A 14580-nucleotide genomic window follows, 5' to 3' on the forward strand; every position below is an offset into this window, starting at 1 on the left:
GGTAAGACGTCGTCGTGAGTTCGAATCCCGGTCGCTGTCGCCTGGGGGGTTAAGAGTGGAGATTTTTTCGATCTCCCAGGTCAACTTATGTGCAGACCTGCTAGTGACTTAACCCCCTTCGTGTGTACACGCAAGCTCAAGACCAAGTGCGCACGGAAAAGATCCTGTAATCCATGTCAGAGTTCGGTGGGTTACTATGAAAACACAAAAATACCCAGCATGCCTACTCAACGAAAGCAGAGTAATGAAGCTGGCTATGCTCTCAGAGTATAGTGTGGGGAACCCAAATGGGCAAACGAGCTCACACGTAACCAGACAATTCTGGAACGCTGAAGAAGAAGAAGAAGTATAGTCAAGTTCGCCCAGTTAAGGACAGGCTTACCAGACAGACACAATCTGAGAGACAGGTAACTAAAGACATGTTTACAATCAGAGAGAGAAACAAGAGGACACGCGTGAATGTTTCTATTTTTAACCAGCACACCTTTTTCATGAAACTTACCCACAAAGCATCGGATTCTATGACAAGAACGGTGCACACCAACAGAGCGAGGCACAGTCCCATACGCATCTGGAACAGGCAAACAGACAGACAGACAGACAGACAGACAGACGGACAGGCATGCAGGTAGCCAGGCACACACTCGCACGCACGCATGCCGCGCGCGCACGCATACACACACACATACACTCACACACACACACACACACATACACACACACACACACACACATACACACACACACACACACACACTCACACACACACACACACACATACACACACACACACACACACACAGACACACACACACACATGTACACACACACAGACACACACAGACACACACACACACACACACACTGCAAGACAGCCAAAGGGTAAGAATGACGGCTTACTAGTGCCAACATCTTGGATTACCAATAGCACGTGAAAATTAGTAACCAACTTGTCTTCTGTCTCATTAAAGCCATATGTACTCGATGACTATACACGCTAATTGCTTTACCAACAGCTGGAGACAGACTAAATTAAGTTCCCTGCAAAATATTGTGGTCTTGGATCCCTTAAATGTTGAGATATTTGAATTTTCATTTTGATCTGGATCGTCCTATTTATAGATTTGGCAACACATGTAACGTTGAAGCAAGGGAGAGAACACCGCGGCTTTGTTGACATCCTCACTTTTTCAGAGGCTAGAACAAGCTGTAATGCATGTATTATGGTCCGCGCAAGGTGACATATCGTCATTATATGGTCTTATGGTGCGTTTGACATCGATTATGGGTAAACTACACTTTGTAAACACGGGAGCGCGTTAGTATGCCTTTAACAGAGATAATGTTAACTGGTAGTGTTAATTAGTCATTTTTAGTTTTGTCCTCGGCCAAAACCATTAGTTAACACGAACACCTGAGAATTACACATTAACACTTACTTATTAGGCATGATCACTTAATAATTACAATTTTCAAGTAAAAATTAATAATGTTCAGTTTTGGCGCACTTCCCAAACGGCCTACGTGAGCCAAAACTAAAAGTAAAACGTTACTCTGGGGAAAAACATGAGTCATTTTCACTAGTAATTGTAAATGTCTCGTAAAAATTGTAATTTTTCTGTGAATTACTTATGTTGTTTTGGCGCTAGTAGACCGTCAAAGGTAAGAGCCACAGACATAGTTCTATGTCTGCAGATAAAAGTACTCACGATGAAGAGTCGCACAGAAGCTGTTCAACCAAATGGAAAATCGGATCAAACGACGAAGGTACTGCACCAACAGGCTACCCAGGTATTTATACAGTCTAGTAACACATCCATCAGCTTTAGCACATAAACACTTCATGCCCCTACCAGGCTCTAGTTCCTGTGAGGACGTAAAACTCAAGTAACCAACCATCCATCAGTTCCTCTTTGTTGCTTTCATGGCTGCTGACTGCTTGGTAAGGGGCAGAGTATACCTGCGCAGAGTCAGCGGCACAGACGACGCTCTGCAGATTATCCCAGCCCGCGTGAAAGGAAAACAGGCCAAGTACTCGTCATAATCCCTATCGCAGCATCAATAATAATTATGCAGTGCGTCGTCTGTGCTGCTGACTCTCCGCAGGTATAATCTGCCCTTAAGGGCCGCACATTTCAGCAAGTAAACTATCCCAGGGTCTCCGGAGTCCTGTGTCATTGGTGGAAAAAGAAGTAAAACAATAGTGGAAGGAAGGATTAATTTACCAAATGGAAGACACGCCCGGCTAGATTAAAAAGATATCAACTACATGATGTGCTGCGGAAAAAGTCAGTTAAAATGAAAAGAAAACAATAACATTTCCCATCAATTTTCCTGTAAACAATCTTATACCCGTCAAACGCACACCGTGCCCATAAAAAAAACATGTGTCAATACACAAGGAAGGTAGGTTGTTGAAACGTTGGCGGTCTCTTTGTTTATGGATTTATTTTCTGTGTCAATACAGTTTAAAAAAAAAAAAAAAAGATATCTGTACTTTGTTCATCTCACCACAGTCACTTCGTTGTTTACCGGTGTAGGATCCGGTCCGGTCCCCCCTCCGAAGTAGTCCCCGGGGGGACCAATTCGTGGCAAAAACTGCTCTATAATGGTCCCCCCTTAGACATCCAGCCTCGTTTTTCTTGTTACAATGTTAGTAATGTTACCAGCAATTTCAGAGAAAAGAAAGGAAAGAATCAGAGACTGGTTTCATTTCTTCTTATCAGTATTTATTTATTATTCATTTTATTTCATGTGATTTTTCTTTTGAACGGCATTATAAATCAGATCTATTTTATTTTCTGCAAAATATAGTCAAACAAAGAGATTGCTGTCTGTGCACTACATAATACCGGACGAAGATATAGATTGAAAATGGCTTGAATGCCTAAGAAAAACGAGGCTGGATGTCTAAGGGGGGACCATTATAGAGCAGTTTTTTTCCACGAATTGGTCCCCCGGGGGACTACTTCGGAGGGGGGACCGGACCGGATCCTACACCGGCACGGTTGGCCTAGTGGTAAGGCGTCCGCCCCGTGATCGGGCGGTCGTGGGTTCGAACCACGGCCGGGTCATACCTAAGACTTTAAAATTGGCAATCTAGTGGCTGCTCCGCCTGCCGTCTGGGGTTAGTGCTAGGACTGGTTGGTCCGGTGTCAGAATAATGTGACTGGGTGAGACATGAAGCCTGTGCTGCGACTTCTGTCTTGTGTGTGGCGCACGTTATATGTCAAAGCAGCACCGCCCTGATATGGCCCTTCGTGGTCGGCTGGGCGTTAAGCAAAAAAAAAAAAAAAAACAAAAAAACAACAACAACAAACGCAAACCGTTGACATTGTAAACATGCCCAGCTTTTATCATTGAATGATATGACATAAAAATTAAAAACTCTCGGTCCCATGGACACTCCCGCCTCCATCAATCATTCCGGTGATAACAACACCTTTCTGTATTCAGATAGCAGTTCTGTGGTGCTGGTCAATAGGCAATAGCTGCACAGGGCTATTAGCCTTTAAAGGGATACTATCTAACTGAACAATAAAACTGTCTCAACTCAAACTAATACCGTTCAGGTTGGGTGTTGTAATTATGGGACCTCACACCAAGAATGCCTTAAAATAAACGATTGAGCGCTGAGTTACTCAAAATGAAAACGGCTGTGTTTTGAGTAGAAATCCCAGACTGTAATTCTCATTGTGACGCCTTATTGCGCGAGTCATATTTTTCGTCCTACCTTTCGACCTTGAATATTTCATGCGCTATTCCTAGAGATACAAATTTGGAATTGAGCCGAGGGCTACAAGGTGTGTTTTGGGAGTTGAATAGATGACAAAACACACGAAGAAGGTCTTAGAATTAGTGTTTGAGCGTTCTGTTTTTTAAATCTGAATGTTGTGTTTGGTCGTCATTGTAGAGCGTGATTTTCTCCAACGGGCATTGTGTCTGTTTCTGTTATGCGAAGCGCACTGTCTGGCACGGAATGTGCACGCGTAAGCTAGATTGTAGGTTTGACTTCCTCGATCCAACGGTCTATGAAGAATAAGTATATATAAAAACAAAATAAAAATCATGACGACAGGAGAGCTGGCCGAAGTAAACCGCTCGCTGATTAAAATTCAATTAATTATTTGGCATTGTTTCGGAGCAGTTTTCAGAAAATCATTGCAGGTGTTTCTAAATTACAGTACAGCGGATGTCCCTTCAAGGTTTAAATCGTCAAAAAACCTTTCCAAAATGGCGCCTTTGGTATTCTATCTTCAAGCAAAATAACTGGTCAAGCTGCTTCTTTACCTCTACCGGATTTTCCCGTTGGTTCTCAAAACGCTGCTAAGTGGTAAAGCTTGCTGTGTCACGGTAGAAAAGGGGTACTTCTTTAAAGTAACCTACAGTCACTAGTTGACAGGGCGACAGCTCTTCAAGTGCTCAAATCAGTTAAGGACACAACCAAAATTAAAGTAATGTATAATAAAACGCACAAACCTCTTTGCCTAGATCAAAGAGCGAGGACGAAGATGTTTTTGTTCAACGAGCGGTTTTAACGACGAACTTTTCAATTGGCCGGGCGAGCTTTGCCTGTGTTATGTTGTGCACTAAAAATAGGGAGGAAATATCCACGACGAAATCTCTGCTATGTTTGTTTCTTTCAATAGGCGGTTGAGATTCGCGGCGTATGCATGCGGATTTCGCGAAAGTGCAAAAAAGAAAACCCCCCAAAAACAAGAACTAACAAACAACAAAAACCAACAAGTCGCGTAAGGCGAAAATACAATATTTAGTCAAGTAGCTGTCGAACTCACAGAATGAAACTGAACGCAATGCCATTTTTCAGCAAGAGCGTATACTCGTAGCATCGTCAGTCCACCGCTCATGGCAAAGGCAGTGAAATTGAGAAGAAGAGCGGGGTAGTAGTTGCCCTAAGAAGGACAGCACGCTTTTCTGTACCTCTCTTTGTTTTAACTTTCTGAGCGTGTTTTTAATCCAAATATATCATATCTATATGTTTTTGGAATCAGGAACCGACAAGAAATAAGATGAAAGTGTTTCTAAATTGATTTGGACAATTTAATTTTGATAATAATTTTTATATATTTAATTTTCAGAGCTTGTTTTTAATCCGAATATAACATATTTATATGTTTTTGGAATCAGCAAATGATGGAGAATAAGATAAACGTAAATTTGGATCGTTTTATAAATTTTTATTTTTTTTTACAATTTTCAGATTTTTAATGACCAAAGTCATTAATTAATTTTTAAGCCACCACGCTGAAATGCAATACCGAAGTCCGGGCTTCGTCGAAGATTACTTGACCAAAATTTCAACCAATTTGGTTGAAAAATGGGGGCGTGACAGTGCCGCCTCAACTTTCACGAAAAGCCGGATATGACGTCATCAAAGACATTTATCAAAAAAATGAAAAAAACGTTCGGGGACTTCATACCCAGAAACTCTCATGTCAAATTTCATAAAGATCGGTCCAGTAGTTTAGTCTGAATCGCTCTACACACACACACACACACAGACAGACACACACACACACACACACACGCACATACACCACGACCCTCGTTTCGATTCCCCCTTGATGTTAAAATATTTTGTCAAAACTTGACTAAATATAAAAACCACAATCTTAAAAGGACTTTTTGTAGAAGTATAATATTTCCAGGTTTTTATTCTGGCGAAGGTTTTAAGTGTTGGATTTTCAGTAACAGCTGTTGACGTTGTAGATTTCTGTACCCACACGCGACGTACTTAGTCTCACGCACATACGTGAATGTGTTTCTATCCTAGCTGTGTGTGTGAGTGTGTGTGTGTGTGTGTGTGTGTGTGTGTTTGTGTGTGTGTGTGTATGTTTGTGTGTTTGTATTTGTGTGTGTGTGTGTGTGTGTGTTTGTGTGTGTGTGTGTATGTGTGTGTGTTTGTATGTATGTGTGTCAGGGCCGGATCTTGGGGGGGGGGGGGGAGGGGGGTTCCTTGGTTCCGGACTCCCCCCCCCCCCTGGCCATCCGATGTACCTCTCGGAGAAAAGAAAAAAAAGTCAGACTTATTTACTAGGCATAAATGTCTTTGGGATTATTCCACTGAACCACTATAATAAATGAATATCTGAAGTATTTTGTTACTGTTGAAAATATGTAATTTTGATTCCCAGTAGCAAGGAAAGACCCAAAAATGACCTCACAAATGCAAAATGTTCTCGGCTTATGGGAGGGCTTTGCCCCCCAGCCCCCCCAGCGGGGCGTTGCCCCTGCACCCCACCGGGGCCTCGGTGGTCCCTGGACCCCTGCCTTCAGTTGGACCCCCCCCCCTCAAACGAACTTGGTCCGGCCCTGTGTGTGTGTGTGTGTGTGTGTGTGTGTGTGTGTGTGTGTGTGTGTGTGTGTGTGTGTGTGTGTGTGTGTGTGTCGATGATGAGAAACATATATAACCAATATCCTGGTATTTTAAACACACCACATTTTGCCTTTAGGCAGAGCAAAAGCCTTGTGATAGTTCCCTGAAAGCGAAAATGCTCTTGCATCGATTCAGAGCACGATGTGCCCCTTTCTATTTTAACATTTTTTTTGTTCGTAGGGGAAATACACAAACTCCACTATTGTTAGTTTCGGCCTCAACCACTTATGTGTTATTTCCATCGCTTGCAACTATTTTTTTTCTTCTTCAAAATACGGAATAGTTGCTCGAAAGTCGCTCTTCAGTGACTGCATGATTTGTTAATCTTGCCACTAGCATGATCGAGCCTTATGCAAACAATTGTCCCCTTTTAGCTTCTGTTCCTATGAGAACAATAGTCTTATACGGTGAAGAGAGAGAGGGAGAGAGAGAGAGAGAGAGAGAGAGAGAGAGAGAGAGAGAGAGAGAGAGAGAGAGAGAGAGAGAGAGAGAGAGAGAGACAGAGAGAGCGAGAGACAGAGAGACAGAGAGACAGAGAGAGAGAGACGCAGACGAAGATAGTTTATTCAATAGGCCATAGCCCCTTATGAAGGGGTGTGAACAAACGGTTCACATTGCATATAAATTAAGCACAACAGGTGCACACAAAAAAAGGTACAACATAATAATCGCACAACACATACATTACACGGCATTTAACTAGGAGGTTACAACATCTCTTAATTTAAAGGCTTTATACAAATACAGGGATACATTTCTGACAACAGTTTCTTGAGGTGATGCTAAAAGCAAGCTGAGTCGGAAAATGCTTGGGTTCTTATAATATTTAAATGGGATCAAATTTTCTCTTAATTTGTTATAGTATGGACAACACAAAACAAAATGGACTTCATCTTCTTGGTTTTGTTTACAAAGAGGACACATCAAATCATCGGCATTATGTTTTCTATATCGGTAAGCATGCACTGCAATTTCTGAAATGCCGAATCGAAACCTGGTCATAATAAACTTTAGATGCCTATCCATATTCGACAAAAGATAGGGTTTAATGTCATGTACAGTACAAAATGTCCGATAAACAGCAAATCTATCACTATTTTGTATATGATAATCCCACTCTTGCCATCTGCAATCGACCAACCTTTCCCTAAAAACACGCAAAAAATATTTTTCATTAACAACGCCCTGATTCCACCACACAAAACCAAAACCGTACTCATACAATTTACAACGGACACCTGAGGCCCAGTTCGTTTTACCACTTTCATCCATTTTATACAACATTTCATAGGATTTACGAGGAAGTCTGTGCGCCTCCATCTTTAACAATTTCAACCAGTAGCTAATGCATCTTAAAATAGAATTCAAATATATCGGATATCTGTTTGTCTCGCCATATATACAAGATCATTAGGTGTTCGCATTCGAACTCCTAAGAACTTCTTCAGTGCAACTGCAGACCAGCCTTATCTAGTCCCCATATCTCAGCACCATACTGTACTATCGGTTGTACTTGGGAGTCAAACAACTTCAAAAAAACATTGAAAGAAAGAGAGAGAGAGAGAGAGAGAGAGAGAGAGAGAGAGAGAGAGAGAGAGAGAGAGAGAGAGAGAGAGAGAGAGAGAGAGAGAGAGGAGGAGAGAGAGAGAGAGAGAGAGAGAGAGAGGAGAGAGAGAGAGAGAGAGGAGAGAGAGAGAGAGAGAGAGAGAGGGGGGGGAGAGAGAGAGAGAGAGAGAGATGAGGAGAGAGAGAGAGAGAGAGAGAGAGAGAGAGAGAGAGAGAGAGAGAGAGAGAGAGAGAAGGACACCGAGATAGACTGACTGACTGATTGACTGATTGATCTTTAATGCATACGGATAGATGTTTTAGGCACAGCCTATACTCTTACAACCTGTCCTTAATACATGTACATCAAAGACACAAACATTATGATACATCAGTGATACAGCTACACAAAATAATATAAGCAAAGCAAAAAGATGGACGAACAGGAAGACAATAATACAAACAAGCAAATTAAGAAACAAACAAATTAAGAAACAAACAAATTAAGAAACAAACAAATTAAGAAACAAACAAATTAAGAAACAAACAAATTAAGAAACAAGCAAATTAAGAAACAAACAAATTAAGAAACAAACAAATTAAGAAACAAACAAAGAACCAATTAAACAAACACGCATGCATGTACAAAGTAGAAATGTAACGTTGTGCGAATAAAGAGCAGACAAGGCAATAAGTACATACCCAACTGCAAACCGCCCAATGTAATAGGGTAAAAGGTTACACGTGCAAACAAATAATAGATAAATAAATGTAATACATATGTAAGGATATGATGCGTGTATGCGTAAATATTAAAAGTTCTTTAAATGATCAGAAAGAGTCAGGCATTTCAAGGCTTACTATGAGACTCAAGACTCAAGACTCAAGACTCAAAGATTTTAATGTCCTTATAAAAACAAGGAAAATTGCCTCGCAGTGTCAGGCGGTTTAAAACATAAATAACATCTCAATCACTAAAATTCCACTAAAAAGATCCATAACATTCTTTGCAATCACTCATGGATACAGACACCCACATTTACACACGCACAAGCACGCAGGCTCGTCCGCACACACACACACACACACACATACACACACACACACACACACACACACACACACACACACACACACACACACACACACACACACACACTAACTATCTTCCTTGTATACTCTCTCTCGTCTCCCCTTTCCGTTATTAAACTTCCAATGAATTAAAAATGCTCAGCGTAGACTGTGTTGTGAATAAGGTGTTTGCACAACTAACACGACAGGGTAAGAACGGCAACTTTCCAGTATTCACTTCCTGGGAGCAGTGTTAAAAGCAAGACAAGGGAAAGTTAATATTATTGTGGCCTTGAATTATTGGGCAATTGTTTAACAGGTTTCTGAACGGATGGTATTCCCTCGTGAAAAGTGTGTGATTGTACGTGTGTGTATGTGTTTGTGGTTGTGTGTGTGTGTGTGTGTGTGTGTGTGTTTGCGCGTGTGTGTGTGTGTGTGTGTGTGTGTGTATATATGTGTGTATCTATGTGTGTGTGTGTGTGTGTGTGTGTGTGTGTGTGTGTGTGTGTGTGTGTGTGTGTGTCTGTCGGTGTGTATCTGCGTGCATCTGTGTATATCTTTGTGTATATATGTCTGTGTGTATCTGTGTGTATCTGTGAGTGTCTGTGTGTGTTTGTGTGTATATGTGTGTATTATGTGTGTATTTGGTTGTACCTGTGTGTGTGTGGTTTGTATTTGTGTGTATCTGTGTGTATATATCTGTGTTAATCTGTGTGTATCTGTGAGTATCAGTGTGTGTATGTGTGTCAGTGTGTGTTTATGTGTATCTGGGTGTATCTGTGTGTGTGTGGTTTGTATGTGTATTTGTTTGCCTTTTCGCTGTGTGTCTCAGACAGGCGAGCCACCACGTCGTTCCCTTAATAGCCTAATGCGTTTTCAATTTAAGGACGTTACCAGACTGGGACTACGAGTCTCTTGTCTGCTGTATTTTAAAAGTACAACACATTTAAACAAGTGCTACAGTAATACAACTGTCCCCTCTTTCCTTCCTAGTGGCAGAGTGAGAATTCCAACAGTTTCGTATTGCTGCACTGAGTGCTATTTGGGAAAGTGAACAACTGAAAAACTGCAAAAAGATCACATACGCACGCACTGACATAGACACAGACACAGACACAGACAGAGAGACACACACACACACACACACACGTACGCACACACACACACACACATACACATTCCCTCACACATACACACACACACACACACACACACACACACATACACACACACACTCTCTCTCTCACACACACACACACACACACACACACACACACACACACACACACACACACACTTACATACATACACTCACCCCCACCCCCCATAAAAAAAACACAAAAAAACTTCCCCCACCCCAACTCTCGGCCGCTACCCAACACAGACCTTCTGATGTCTCCCCTCATGCGACTAGCATTTTAAGCGTAAACACTTCACAAACAATCAATCTACTTTCACAATGCACAGGAAAACCCTGAACAGGGAAACACTACATGACTCACAACGCTATTGCACTTAAAGCACAGTAGGGTTATCTGCGTGTGTCGAGAAAGGCAGCCCTGTTCCTTCCCTGTTTTAACGACAAATGTCCTCGTATGCCTGACAAAACTACTCGGCAGTTTAAACTTCCTTGTTGAAATGAGCTTTTTGTGTGTGTGCCTAATTCAACAGCCTTTTCTACATGTTGCGACAGATGAGGTGTCACTACTTTCAAAACCACAGATGTGAAACCATCGAACATTTCCAGCCCGCAGTATCAAACAGTAAGCACAGGGGATAGAGAGGTATAGTACGGACAGCAATGGGTGTTTTCGTTCTTCTGCTATCTGTGCAGTTCGCCCTCTTGATTTTGGTGAGTTCTCTGACGAGCAGAGAAGATAATAACCGGTGGAAAGCTGCCCCAGCGAGAGCCAAACATACCCGTGGGTTCAGGCGGCCGTCGCTGTATATTCCGAGCTTAAAGTTTGTTCGAGAGTTTGCCGTTCAATGGGAGAAACAGCCAGAACAAAATCAGGATTTAAGTGAAAGTCGGAGTGGGGATTCCGAGCGCTCTGAAGCGAAGGAGTTTGGAAAGAGTGGACGCTTCGAGGAAAAGCAGCCCGAGGGAGTTCAGGGCTGGAATCAGAAGAACACCCTGTACGCTAATTTCCCAGAGTTTGACAAGCAAACCAGCAAACATTCAGCTCTTCGCAGCCATTCTGCTGACGACTTTGAAGTCCAAAACGCATGGGAGCACGAGGAGAGACTGAAACACGTCCCAAAGCTGGCATTTAGATATGGAGATACTGGAGCTTCTGATGACAACCAGAGTTCAAGACCTGAACTGGAGAATGGAAACCAGAAAGACCCTGCCGTGTGTGGTGACGGACTGTGCCGTTGCTCCGGCGAGACCGCGGATTGTTCTCACAACTCCGGCAAACTGACCTACATCCCGCGCCTCCCCTTAGACGTGAAGACCCTGAACGTGTCGTACAACGGCCTCACAGCAATACCTTCAGACGACTTCTTCGCCAACGTCTCTCAGATCACGGGTCTGACTCTGAATCAGAACAACCTGGGTTTCATCAGCCCGGGGGCTTTCAGGCAGCTGGGGCAGCTGGAGTCGTTGTTCCTCGGTTACAACATGCCTCTGAATTTCACCGCCCTTGCGCCTGTGCTTTCCGTGACCACCTTAGCTTGGTTGGACCTCAACGACAACTTGCTGGGCTCTATCCCTGGAGATCTGTTCCTTCGCTTCCCTCTGCCGAGACTTGTCAATCTCAACCTGAAAGCGAATGGATTGGAAGAAGTGAACATGACCGCTTTTCGCCCTCTGAAGCATCTGCAGTATCTGGAACTCGCTTACAACAAGATCTCAAAGTTAGCAATCGATTCTCAGCCCTCGCTGGTCCGAAAGCTCAACCTGGACAGCAACAGACTCTATGAATTCCCTCAGACGTGTTTACCAAATGGGGAATCTCTCTTTCCTAACCTGGAAAAGCTGCTGCTGGGAGAAAACGAGATATCGTCAATACCGTCAAAGGTGTGTCTGCCGCGTCTGCAGTATCTCAGTCTGAGGTTCAACGCCTTTTCCGATTTTGTCTCTGGCGCGTTTAGCTCCATACGATTTCCCAGCCTGGGCGAGCTTTATCTTGATTGGATGGCGGTAAAAACGCAGGGAATTCAGAAGAACGCCTTCGCCAACCCACGCCTTCGGATTTTGTCGCTGATGTCCAATAACCTCAACTTCACCTCTCCCTCTGTCGACCCTGCTGCTTTCTTTGGCTGCACGAGCTTGTCCGCCCTGAATCTGCAACACAACTACCTCAATGGCGCCGACATCCAGCGAATGCTGACCAACCCTGCGTCGCTTCAGTATCTTGGGCTACAGTCTGGTGGCATCGTGTCCCTGGACTGCCAAGCTTTCAACAAACTGACCAACCTCTCCGGACTTTACCTGTCCACGAACAAACTCACCTCCCTCCCCGACGCCTGCTTCGAGGCGCTGCCGCAGCTCAAGTCCCTCACTTTGTGGGGGAACCAGATAGCCACCGTGAAGCCAGCCGCCTTCAGTCCTTCGACGCGTCAGCGACTCTGCTCTCTGGACCTGAGTGAGAATCCGCTCCACTGTGACGGGCAGCTCAACTGGCTGTGTCAGTGGATGAAGAAGACGCCTGACGTCTTCGCTCGTTCCAGAGGGAAGTATGCCTGCGCCAACCTTCCCAACGAGACCTTGACTGACAACTGCTCGAGGTCGGGAATGACATGGCGGAACGTCTAGGACGTCGCTAATTTATCAGGTGAGTAAAGTAGCGCGCGCGCGCGCGTGTGTGTGTGTGTGTGTGTGTGTGTGTGTGTGTGTGTGTGTGTGTGTGTCTGTCTGTCTGTCTGTCTGTGTCTGTCTGTCTGCCCGTGTGTGTGTGTGTATGTGTTTTCTTTCTTCTTCTGCTGACTTAATAGTCATTTGATAATTTATAGCTTTATTTTGATGTTTGCAGCCACGACAGTGTTCAGCAGCTTATCGACCAGGTTCACGAACAGATGTAACAGTATCCTTACAAATTACCTTACTGGTTTTCTTTTTTCCTATGAAGCATTCACTGAAATCGCACCTTTCTGTGTGTTTCAGACGCGCAGTAGAAAGAGGGCGTGCAGCAGATCCTGTCTCCAAGATCTCCGCGCATCATATTGTGCATCGCTCAGACGCTGTCATGTCTGTTGTGCCTTCACAGTGCCCTCGCGCGGTTCTGCGCTAGGCTTAATATAAGTCCGGGGGGACTGTGGTAACAGTGTGAGGGTCACCTTAGTCACAGGCTTATAACTCGAAAAGTTTTTGGTCTTTTCTAAAACGGATTTCACCACTGGATAGAACATAAAACATTTAGAAAAATGTAAAAATATGAAAATCATGCAAAGGTGACATGCGACTCATTCCGTGGTGAAGGGTCACATAATTATATGCCTTATGTTAGCGATACTGACTGGTGAAACACAGTGTGTCGATGTGTATGGTGCAGCTCTCCTTCTTCCCGTTATCAACGCAGGACATGAGATTCGTCGTGTGTAATAATCTGCCCGCTCAAAGTATTGGTATAAGGGAAGTAACTGCTGTGAAGTTAAAATGAACTGTACATCAGAGTTATATTTCTTAAAATCAGGTTTGCAGATGGCAAAAACTTTGCAGCATAAATGAAGTCGTGTACCCACACTTATACTGGCACGTCTGACACGCCAGACAGGTTGAAACACTGCTGGTCAAATAGCAACACATTTTACTCTCTTCGTTCAAACAGTCGCACCGATATGGATTTTACTTGAGGCCTCAGATGTCTACGTATTTACACAGGCGTGGCCGAATAGGCCAAATAAAAATATATGTTGGTTAGGGTAACGTGGCCAAAAAAGATTGGGTCGGTAAGTCGGCTTTTTTTTTCTCTTTTCTTTTCTTTCTTAAATTTAGTCGATTTTAAAGGAGCTAGGTTACTTCCCTTAGTCTCGGTATTGTTCGCAAAATGTGCCAAAAGGTGGGTTTTTTTTCAAAAATGAAAAAGTTTTAGGGTCGGCGGGAAAAAGTAGCGTCGGTCGGGTTACACTAAACCAACATATATTTTAATTTGGCCTTATGGGATTTATCCCAGTGAATTATCTATCACCTCTATTTTGTTTTAAGGGCATGAGGGTATTTTCAGGGTTAGCGAGATCTTGTGTGTGTGTGTGTGTGTGTGTGTGTGTGTGTGTGTGTGTGTGTGAGAGTGTGCGTGTGCGTGTGACAGAGAGAGAGAGAGAAAGAAAAAAAGAAAGAAAGAGAGAGAGAGAGAGAGAGAGAGAGAGAGAGAGAGAGAGAGAGAGAGAGAGAGATTTCATTCGTATTAAATATACTGGAAAAAGGCGTAAAGTCACTTTCCTTTCATTATTTTTCGATAATTTGAGAAATGTACATGATGCGTTAAATAAATTAAAAAAAAAATAAAAAATTCTCGTTACTTCTATGTGTGTGTGTGTGTGTGTGTGTGTGTGTGTGTGTGTGTGTGTGTGTGTGTGTGTGTGTGTGTGTGTGTGTGTGTGTGTGCGTGTGTGTGTGTGTGTGT

The 14580-nt window shown here is 43.2% G+C and overlaps 2 protein-coding genes across 2 annotated transcripts in view; one reads left to right on the forward strand and one right to left on the reverse strand.

Annotated features, from left to right (window-relative positions):
• The window catches only part of LOC138946359 (uncharacterized), a 4965-nt gene extending 3116 nt beyond the window's left edge, over positions 1-1849 (reverse strand). Inside the window, exons 1-2 of the mRNA XM_070317933.1 lie at positions 1710-1849; positions 503-571 (exon numbers count right to left, since the gene is read on the reverse strand). Of these exons, the coding sequence (XP_070174034.1) occupies positions 503-571 (69 nt within the window). The 5' untranslated portion in view covers positions 1710-1849. The remainder of the gene's footprint in view (positions 1-502; positions 572-1709) is intronic.
• An 8720-nt stretch (positions 1850-10569) lies between these two features.
• On the forward strand, positions 10570-14255 carry LOC138946360 (leucine-rich repeat-containing protein 15-like). Its single transcript, XM_070317934.1, has 2 exons — positions 10570-12792; positions 13122-14255. Exon 1 carries the CDS (start codon positions 10815-10817, stop codon positions 12771-12773), a length of 1959 nt encoding a protein of 652 aa, XP_070174035.1. The 5' UTR covers positions 10570-10814; the 3' UTR covers positions 12774-12792; positions 13122-14255.
• The last annotated feature ends 325 nt before the right edge of the window (positions 14256-14580 follow it).

Source organism: Littorina saxatilis, linkage group LG13 (assembly GCF_037325665.1).
Source record: "Littorina saxatilis isolate snail1 linkage group LG13, US_GU_Lsax_2.0, whole genome shotgun sequence".
NCBI classification, from domain to species: domain Eukaryota; kingdom Metazoa; phylum Mollusca; class Gastropoda; order Littorinimorpha; family Littorinidae; genus Littorina; species Littorina saxatilis.